Source organism: Microtus pennsylvanicus, chromosome 3 (genome assembly GCF_037038515.1).
Source record: "Microtus pennsylvanicus isolate mMicPen1 chromosome 3, mMicPen1.hap1, whole genome shotgun sequence".
NCBI lineage: Eukaryota > Metazoa > Chordata > Mammalia > Rodentia > Cricetidae > Microtus > Microtus pennsylvanicus.
In genome coordinates, this window is record NC_134581.1 from 38,014,872 (window position 1) to 38,025,749 (window position 10,878).

The window sequence follows — 10,878 nt, forward strand, 5'->3', positions numbered from 1 at the left end:
CCTCTCCACGAGCATCGTGGAGTCTGAATTCACAGGCTTCCTTTGGGTCCTCCAAAGAGGCCCACAGGGGCACCTGCCGCTCACCCCTCCTTCCCAGGCACCGACACATCCAGCCCGAAAAATCAAAATGGGCTCGGGAAAACTATTCTCCCGCACTCCTCTCCCTGCTGGTTGCCTCCCCATGCATATTTTACGATTCCAGCATATTCCCTCCGTATCTTACAGCTGGCAAGGCATCCCTCCGCTGCTGCCTGGAGTATTTCTGCCTGGCAAATGTTCCCACGGAGGCATGTCCTTGAGCTTCAGGTTATTACTGGAGGGTCGACCTTTCCTAGTGGGCGCCCTCACCTGGTCTGTGCCCTCCTCAAGAACAGAGACCACACCCTCTATTCTCCTAGGATAGAGATGGGCAGGGCACAGGCAGACCAAAGCAAATTCTGTTAAATACATTAATGAAAAAAATTAAAGTCACATTAACCTATTTCCCGGACAAAGGTTACTAAGGCCTCGGCTCTCAGGTACACAGGCATAATAAATTAGAAATTTAAATAACATTTCTATGGATCTATTTTCTTAGAGCTGAATAAAATGCCCTCACTATAACAGGAACACGGATGGTATAATGTGGTACAATTCTCATTTCCTAGTAACAGCGGGCTTCGCCTGGAGCTGGGGAGGAAGAACAGGCTCTCAGCCCTTCGTGTTAGTCGTCCCTACTGCTGAAGTTCCAATGCTCAAGGGAACCAGGAGATAGGAGGATTTTTTTCTTCCCTAAACAGAATGCTTAAAGATTCTGCCAACTGGGTTTACTTAGCTGGATCTAATTCTGGTCACATTCCTTCCTTGTGATTTAATACACAATGGCTAAAACCAAGCTGACTTGGGAATACTCTGTTTGCCCTTCCATATACTTGCTGGTCACTGATGGGAACAGAATAAATCAGTGCCAACAGTCAACCCAACACTGCCAGAAGGAAAACACAGCGTTCCAAGAAACCCTTAATAGAGTGTAACGTTGTATCATTAGCCTCCCCTACCGAGAGTTCACCTACACACTTTTGTTATAGCCAAAGAAATCAATAACCTTGCAGATAAGCATAAACTTTATACAATGTAAAATACCAATATCAAAGAAAAACTAAACTGTATATGAAGTCGGAGATAATGCTACAAAATGAGGAAACTCGGTGAGTATTTCTGAGACCTGAAAAGAGTAAGTTTTCAAAAAGCAGAATGAAATGAACAATTAGTGTTTGCAGGCTGTGTCTGTGTGGTGGTTGGATGTAACCTCCCAATCAACTGAAATCACAGCAGACCACCGGATCCGAGACGCTGTAAAAAGCCAAAGTGGAAAACTCCACTTTGAAGCTAACCAGTAATGTTCAAATGACATAAGCTGTTAGGAGCATTCACCTTTATTTACTCCACTGACAGAATCAAAGCATTTTAACAGTGCGGCACAACCACAGTGCATCAGCATCCTTCATGGTGCGGGAGAGGCAGAGCTGGGGCACTGCCGGCCCCTACTACACTAGTCAGGGCACTGCTACGGGAGAGGCAGAGCTGGGGCACTAGTCAGGGCACTGCCAACCCCTCTCCTCGATTCAGTTTCATATACAAACCATTAAATCTAAAACTTAAGTCAGTAAATACATATGCACTCATGAGCTTGATGAAAGCAGGATACAGGATGCAGAGCCAGTCTGGATTCAGGATGGTGAAGACAGGTGACTTTCCCAACCCAACCGCAGATCGACACGATAGCACATCCCTTCCACAATCGACAAACTGTTTTTGAAATAATTACTGAAGCAGGCGACTTTATGGTAAGGCCAAAAGCTCTACAATAAGGATTACATTCAAATAAATCTATCTGGGAGGGACTAAGTGTTTCAGGAGGCTCAGCTTTAACGGGGGAAAAAAATCTGTAGAAGTCATCTATGACTAAGCAATGGCAAAAATAAATAAATAAATAAAATTGGAAATGTGAGGAGTTTGAGGACCACAAATGCCTACACATACAGGTAAGCTAGCATTTTCCATCTATTGTGTCTAGTGAAAATGGGGAGTCCTTGTGGTAAAAAAAAAAAAAAGTGAGGGGAGGTTAAATTAAAAGTTTCACTGATTTACAGCGATTTTTCAAGCAGTATTTTATTCTACCTCTACCCCACCTACTTATATTCTAGGACAATCACTCTGTCTACTGAGCCAGCAACCCGCCAGACTAAACTTTAAACAATCATTCTTGCACTTCCTTCTTTATCTGATTAAGTATCTCACTGAGTAGACTTTTAGAGCAGTAATCTAACTCTTAACTAAGGAAATCAAGACTTAATAATCACGTAGAACACATGAGCTATGTGCATCTCAGTCATATGCATTTTTCCTTAAAGTATGACAACTCTAGCAATTTAATTTCCCTTTAAAAAAAAAGAAAGAAAGAAAACTTCCTAAAAGAATTCAACACTCTACAAGCAGAATAACTAAAAATAGAAAACACAATTTATAGATTCCTAAAATGAAATTAACCACAGCATGGGGGGGGGGGACACGAACACAGGTTTAATTACAAATGTAAAAGTATTTGTAGCACCCTAGGCTAAAAAGCGACAATTAAAACCATTAACTCTGACCTAACAGGACTTGCGTGGTTTACTGTTCTCTTTGCTCAGGTGTAGAACTAAAGAAATGGACTTGCTGGGGACGAGAGGGTGGCAAGCAATTCCTTTAAACGTGTTTCCTTCAGACGCCAGGTCAGCAAATCAAAGTAGTCTAAACTCCCATAAAAAACCATAAACCAACACAAAGTCCCAAGTCGGGAACCTATAAACTCGGGAAAGGGGCCCCTGGAGCCGACAGCTGCGGCAGGGGACTGGCTCCCCTGCTTCCCCCTCGCCAGCTGCCAGCGCAGGCAGTGCGATCGCTGCGCGTCCACCGGGTCCGAGCCTGGCGGTCACCTGCCCGCGCGTCTCCCACGGGCGTACGCGTCGCGCGCGTCTGCCGCGATCCCGCCCCGCTCACCGCCACGAAGCCCGAAGACGAGGCGACGAACACGCGGACCACCATCCTCTCGCTGCGCCAGGGAATGCCGCTGACGCGGACGCAGAGGCGGAACGCGGCCGAGGCTACAGCCGACCCCCGACCGTCGGAGAGGACCAGGGCGACGCGTCTAGCTCCCGCCGCTCCGCGGATGAAAGCCCAGCGCCTCCGCCGCGGGCTGAGCAGGAGGCGGGGTGGGGCCCGGCGGCCGCGGGACCTGATGGGAGTTGTAGTTTTCGTGGCGCCCAGCGTGACAAGGCTCTAAGGTTCCTCCAGCCCGACCTGCTTCTTGTGAATTAATCGTACATTAATCGACTTCGGGAGGATCCAGAGGCTTGAGAAGCTACGTGGTGGGAAGTCAGAGTACAAGGGAAAAGCAAATTAGACAAACGGCTGGGTTCAGAGTCCAAGCTTGGGCTTTGTATGCTGAGGAGCCGGGTGGAGCTGGGAGCTGCTGAGACCCACTGTTTAAAAGCAGCCTTGCCCTAGAGACCTGGGCTGGCTCATGGTTCTAACAGGTGGTGGAAGTGGTTTGAGCTGTTTCTTATTTTGTTTTGTTTTGTTACCTGCAGTTCAGGAAACTGTGGAAACGTGATTTTTTTTTCTCATGAAAGTGGTTTTATTGTGTAGGCCAGGCTATCCTAGAACTCACTACCCTCCTTCTTCTGCCTCCCTAGTACTGGGATTACAAGCAGGCATCACCAAGTCTCATTTGCAAAGGGAATCTCTTAGGTAAATGAAAGAGGCTTTCATCTTTATTCTAAAGACACTGAACATTGGAAACCCAGATGAGAACATGGTATTTTATTTTTCTCAGCAAAACTGTAATTGTAGTAGAAAAAAATAAGTACTGAGAGCAATGAAAATCCCCCTATCAACACTGGGAATCAGAAGCCACCCACCCCACCCCCTACCCTACACAATGGCTTTGCTTCTATGCCCCTACTGATATTTACAGTTGAGCCAAATCTGTGCCTTTTTGAAAATCACTGTGCATTGCAGTGCGGTATCCCAGGAGGATACCGTTAAAGGGAAAGCATTTATGTAGTGGCTAATAGGTTACGAATAGTTCTTCAGCAGGTTGTTTTTACTTGGCTAATGCCCAAGCTGCTCAGTTTTGTGGAAGTGAACCAGTACTGTATTTACTCTCTTCCTTTCATTAGGGGACTTCAGCAGAGCTCAGGGACCGCTGTTAATTAATTCTAGAGAGAAGGAAATGGCCTGATAGAAGTCTCCCTTGTTTCCGAGTTTCTGGCACAAATAGTTGCTGCCTGACGGGGTTTTTTTTTTTTTAAGTTTATTAATATTTCGAGTTTCTAACCTTTCTTGTCACTTATGTTTTAAGCGACCTTATTTACTTTTATTTATTTGTTTATTTTGTGTGTATGCACATCGTTCAGCACAGCACATTTGTGGAGGTCAGGGGACAACTGTGGGAATCTCCCCTTCCACTATGTGAGCCAGGATGAGTAGCAAGTGTCTTCACCCACTAAACCATCCCACCCGCCCTCCTATTGCTTGTCTTAATCCACTCTGTCAAAGACCTTTTTAAATTGAGTAGAGTAAGAGAGCATACCGTCTTGATTGGGCTCTATTTCTTTTTATGTCAAAAACATCATATGTAAGTTCTGCGGTAGTTAATTACACGCTGTAAATGTTCTTTAACTTTGCTCTCACAAACATGGAAATGCATGCTTATGAAATATGAAGTAATTCCACACAAGTAGATACATATTTCCTGGATGAGTATGGGTCTTTACTGCAGTGTGGAATTAATGCAGCAGTGAAGACGAAAAGCTTAACCAGTGAACTCAGAACCACTCTGAGCGAAATGGCTAAAAAAACAAATTGACTAAGTCATTTCCTCCATCAGCATGTTGGAACTGGGACGGGGAAAGTCAGGCAGCATGAAGTTGTGACAAGGAACTCACAGCTTTGAGAAGCTGTATTAGTCATCTTCCTGTTATTGTGACCAATCACCTGGGACAGCTTACCAAGGGGAAGGAGAGGTCAGCAGGTGTGGTGTCGCTGGCCTGCTACCCCACCACTTGGGAGACCAAAGCAGGAGAAGGTGAGGCCACTCCCTTCATGGCACCAGAAAGCAAAAGAAGAGAAAGGAGTCCGGAACTCAGTGTGCCTCCGAGGTCATGCTCACCGTGACTTAGCTGCCCTCCGTTATGCCTCGTACACTAAAAGTCCCACCAAGTCCTTCTGTTCTTGTAGAGCCTCCGCTGAGCAGAGTGGAGGCCAAGCCTTCAGTACAGTGCATTAGCCTCTGGGAAATGTGCACAATGCTAGTTGTAACTGAAGTCACGTCTGGTTGTCTGGTTCACAAGAACCCAGAGAAGCTAAAGGAGCAAGCCAGTAAGAAGGGAATAGTAAAGCAGACGGGGAAGGACAGATGCTTCAGAAAACCACCCTGGCAGTGCTGTAAGTTAGGGGGTCCTCAACCTACAACCTGTCAAACTGGCCATCTGTCCATTTTACAAATAAAGTTCCATTGGCTCACGTTCCACATATCTTATGGCAGAAAATATGTGGTCCTCCTGGTCTGAGGTTCTCACTGCTTGCCCTTTACAGGGAAAGCTTGCCAGTTCATTTCTGGTTAAACCTGTTCTGCTATCACTGACTGGAGGGCGATGTCACAGCTCTGTCTATATCATAAATTCTCTGACTTGCTCAAGCCTTCACAAATGGCTTTTGTTTTGCATGAAGGCAAGAACCCAAACGATTTCGCACTTAATCTGTAACATTCCAAGGACTATTTGAAGACTTTTGTCATAATAACTCTGGGTTTTCTTTTCTCACCTTGGTTTTAAAAAATTGATTTCTAGAAATTATATATGACACAAAATATATTCTCACTCCAGGAACCAAGTGAGGAAGTAGAGACCCAGAGTTAGAAAACAAACTGGAGGGATGCCTTGGAGCTACTTAGATTCTGATCTGCAGATAGAGCAGGCAGGCAAACCTTGATAACAAGACTCAGTGGGTCAGGGTTGCTGCCCTGTCCAGTTGGGCTTGATCTCGCCCAGAAATCACGCTACACCATCTGCCAAGACCCTTAGCTTTTCAGGGAGAAAACCAGGGGCCCTTTAACTCTATAAGGAAATTGATTGATCCTTTCTCAAAAAGAAATGTTCTTAATGGTGTGTCCGAAATCAGAATTAGACTACAAAGAAAGTGATAACTAATCACAAAAAGTTACCAGAATTTCAGCACACATTGGTACGGGTGTGTGCCTCCTCCTAACTGCGCTCAGGAAAAAGGTCTACTGTCAGATCACAGAGCTGCCCTGGGTTTGAAGTAATGATGGGGAAAAATTTAAGACATTTACAACAATCTGAAAACATGAATATATTGTGACTTCTACTGGTAACAAGCCACGTGTATTGTTACTACAGACTGCTCAGATAAAGGAGACAAGAAACTGGTGACTTTTAGTTAGCAATCGATGACAATACAAAGATGTGATTTTTTTTTTCTTCAGTCATGTTTATGAACCTTCTAACTTCCACCTATAAGGCCCTTAGGCTGGGATGGGAAGAGGCTCCAGGAATCCTAGGTTGAGAAGTACTGGTATCTGCCTATATTCAAATGTGAGAAGCAAGAGAATTGGGAAGGAACAAGGTGTTGAAAAGCACGGAGCAAAGCACAATCAGAACAGCGTGAAAGGGAGACTACAGTAGCACGGGACCCAGAGAGGTTCAAGTTTCAGAAAGGTGACAGTAGCTGAGGGGTAGCCAACAGCTAAAGGAAACAGACCGCTGGCAATCACACTCAACTGCCATGTCACGGATGTTTGGGCCGCACTTCTGTTTTGGCCCAGCATGACCTAGTGCAGCTTGAATCCCACTTATGGAATAGATGGCAGGGCTCGACAATATATCCCGGCGTCCCAGGTCCTCCTTCAGGATGTTGCAGGCAGGATGTTGGAAACGTAGAAATGTGATGAAAGCTGTGTGATGCCGTGAGAAGGGAATGAGAAGCCTTGTGTAAGCTGGGGCAATAACAGATCTAAAACAATGGACAAGGAGAGGAAGCTGGTCCACGGTGGAAGCCACTGTGACTAAGAGAGACACGAACTAAGAGACAGCCATGGCCTCACTTCCACCCTTCATTTGCGTGGACCCATGTCTGTCAATTCCTACCCATAAATTGCTGCTGAAATAGTCTGACTTTTCAAAGTCGTCTTGATCCTTACTGACGCACTGAGACTAAACCATCTGCCTGTAACTCCACCCTCCTCTGCCTTCATTGGGCAATAACATATGAACACACCCCCACACAGACATACAGATACACACAACTAGAGATAAAACTAATCCCTGAAAATTGATAATTGCTTAAATAGTTCTAGGCAACACAGACTACAGAAATTTCTAGTACTAAATTTTAGTTACTAGTTTACTCTCTTGTAAACAATTGCCATGTTATAATAAGCATTACATTTTGCATTTAGGTCCTAGTTGAATTCAGAAACTATTTTTTGATTCTTCAGAAATACGTTAATGATTTTTCTGAATTCAATTTAACTTCTCATTATTCCAGGCTTATAAGGCCATTTGTGACGATTGCAGTAGCAAACGTGTAAGAAGATGTTTATATAGAGACATAATCATAGAAAAATCAAAGTGTTGTAGCAATTATCTTTTATTGTTTTCATGAAGTTTTGAAAGACCTACTAGATGAGGACTATGAACATTTGGTGTTAGTGCTTTTTTTTTAATCCAGAGTCTCATATAGCCTGGCTAGTTTCAAAGGGATCCTCTTGTCTCCAGCCTTCCCAGTGTTAGCATTTCACAAATGCACACTATTCCTGTCCGTGTGTGTGTGTGTGTGTGTGTGTGTGTGTGTGTGTGTTTGTGTGTTTTAATACCAGAAGACGTAATTATTTATGGAAAGAATAGCAAGGTCTTCTTTTAATTCCTCAACTCTTTCCTAAAAGTAAACCCAAGGGTAAGTTAGAACAAAGAACAATTTGACATGAGTTCATCATTCCTTCTCGGTCCTTAGCATCTGCCTCTCCCCAATCATTCAGAGGCAGCTTAAACTGCAGGTACCACTGTGCTCTGCCCAATACGTCCTGCTTTGCAGTCAGAGCTTTGGGGTTAAAACAGCATCCTTCAAAGGGAACCCGGTTCTGTACCATGTGGTTGGAATTCCTTTAACACCGAAGTCTGAGGAAGGGTTCTTCGGGAGTGTAGCTCACCAATGCTGAGCAGCTTTGCTCTCACCAGGTGTCACTGAGTCCTTGACAAGATGAAACACTCATTAATGGAAGGCAGGCCATCTGGTGCTAATCTCTCTCGCGCGCAACTCAGACGTATTTGGAAAATTTATTAAATTCTTCAGAGAACAACATAGTAAAAGAAATGCATTGCCGTTGTGTTCAGTTTACATTCGCTGGAAATAGATCACTTTTAAAAGCCCACTCAAGGGGCTGGAGAGATGGCTCAGAGTTTAAGAGCATTGCCTGCCCTTCCAAAGGTCCTGAGTTCAATTCCCAGCAACCACATGGTGGCTCACAACCATCTGTAATGCAGGCATACACACAGACAGAACATTGTATGCATAATAAATAAATAAATATTTTTTTAAAAAAAGCAGCCCACTCAATTTTGAATCTCTCCATTAGCAACCCATCAGACTCCTCCCTTCAGCAAGTTTGAATAACATTTTTCAGGCCTGGAAAAATGTTAATAGTGTTTCTGCTTTCTTATCTAAAATGTGAGCCGTCTGCGATTCCCTTGAAGAGAATCTTTGTAATACGGGCAAAAGTTACCAGCAGAAAAGTCAAAGTTTGAGTGTTTCTAAGGCCCCAGTGTCTGCTTCCTTCTGTTTGCTGTTAGGAGTAGCTCAGGTGGGTGTGTACGCCTGCCTGCGAGTCAAGGTCAGGGGAAGGCCAGTGCTGGAGAAGACAATTTTCAGTACTGAGTAGCAACCTGTCAGTCTTAAAGATTTCTCTGTTTCCCCTAGTCCATCTCTGTTCCACATCATTTGACTTGGCCAAACCTGACAAACTTCCAGCAAGAGTAGTGACACTGAGTCGTTTCATTCAAAGAGGTAACAGCATGTATAGGAAGATGCAAAGAGCAGGACTTTACTGCTCATGGCTCTGCAGCCTGAAAGGGACCAATCAGAGCACCAGGAGCTTCGGTGTCCAGTGAAGGCCTGTTTCCTGCCTCATAATGCGGTTCTGTCACGTTGACCTCATAAAGAAAGGGCTTATTAGCTGCCCAAACAAAACTATTACTACCATTTGCTCCTCTTCCTTTTCTTCCTCCTCTTCCTCTTCTTTTTCTTCTGCCAGTCAGGGAAAGTAGACAGTCCACTGGTGATGTCCTTGCTCCATCCGAGACTGACTTCTGGCCTCCATATGCATGGGCACAGGTTTTAATTTAATCTGCACCTTAACCGCCCGTCTCCAAACACAGTCACCTCTACAGTGCTGCAAGTGGAGAATTCCAACATGTGAATTAGGGGCGCGGGGACACAACTCTCCCCATTACAGTGAGTGTGTAAGATGAGTTAGCAATTAGAGGTTCCCTGAGTTTGTTGTTTGTGTCTACAGTGAAGTGCCTGACGCTGGGTCATTTTCAGGAAAAGAGGGATGGTAAGATCACAGGTCTGGGTTCCACAGCATCCATTGCACCAGCTCTACTAAAACCCCTTGGCGGATGGCACCATAGTAGCAGAAGATGGAGCAGGAGAATTCATGGTAAACCGGGCCCCGAAGAGGCAGGTCTTCCAGGATCCCTTCATAACACACGCCCCCAAGAACTCTACCACTGAGCGACATTCCCAGCCCAGTCTCCCAACAGTCCATCCCTCAAGACTGCCTCCCTGAAATCTAGCACATGAATCCTTGGAGGAGAACCCAGCCCGGCAAGCCAGAGCGATGTGGTGCTAACACGGGTTGTCTTTAAGCCCAGCACAGACTCTGAGTTCAGCTGCTTTTGTTGCCTTTTTAAATCTTTTGCGAGGATCATTGTTTACAGCTCTATGACTATGATTCTGAGAAAGCTACAGACTCTCATCACATGTCAATTTCTGTCACTGTAATAAAACAATAAACCGATACTTCCCAATTAAAAAAAATGAAACACCCTAAGAAAACAAAAATAAAACCCAAAGTCAGCATTAAACTCCTAGCGAGGGTGCAAGGGAACACGGCAGGAAGAGGAAAGCGGGGGAGTTGTGTGCTGTAGGCTTTGGAGGAGAGCATGGAAAAGTCACGGAGCACTGATAAACATGCCCTGAATGCTATTCTGTGGAATAGGAAACGTTTGCTTTGAAAATGGGCATTTCGGCTTCACCATGCATCGAACTTCAAAACATCAGGGAAATTCTGTGGGTCTTCGTCTGTTTTTGAAGTTACCTTAAGGATAGGCTAACAGGAAAAAGTTTTGTACTTGTGTCTGCTAGTGGCCACGTCAAAGCCCCAGCCCTCATCCATTCCATGTAAATAGAGCACAGCCCTGTGGTTAAAAAGTGTGTGTGGGGGGGAGCAGAGCAGAGGCAGCTGGGTCCTATCTGTCCTCATCTCCTCCAAGGGTAAGTGGGCCTGGCAGGCAGCATCCTGGAGGCCTCGGCTGTACCTGGCATTTCCTGCTCAGCCCATCTGGAAAGCTTTAGCTGGAGTCCAAACCTCAGAGGTCTGAGGGGACAAGAGAAGGTAAATAAAAGTCAAGGGCCCACAGCAAAGTGGTACAAGCTGAGCTGCTTTGTTCAGAGACTAGCAAGGGTACTGAACTCCTGAGCACTGGTGCAATGTCAAAGGGACAGGCATTTGCTGCTAAAAACACACATAAATGTGAAAAAGAAAGAAGGGAAGGT

At 45.0% G+C, this 10,878-nt stretch overlaps 1 protein-coding gene across 1 annotated transcript in view; it reads right to left on the reverse strand.

Moving 5' to 3' along the window:
• Positions 1–9,841, reverse strand: part of Sh3bgrl2 (SH3 domain binding glutamate rich protein like 2) — a 72,622-nt gene extending 62,781 nt beyond the window's left edge. The window contains exons 1-2 of the mRNA XM_075967564.1: positions 9,695–9,841; positions 3,022–3,300 (exon numbers count right to left, since the gene is read on the reverse strand). Coding sequence (XP_075823679.1) covers positions 3,022–3,300; positions 9,695–9,841 — 426 coding nt within the window. The remainder of the gene's footprint in view (positions 1–3,021; positions 3,301–9,694) is intronic.
• Between the last annotated feature and the right edge of the window lie 1,037 nt (positions 9,842–10,878).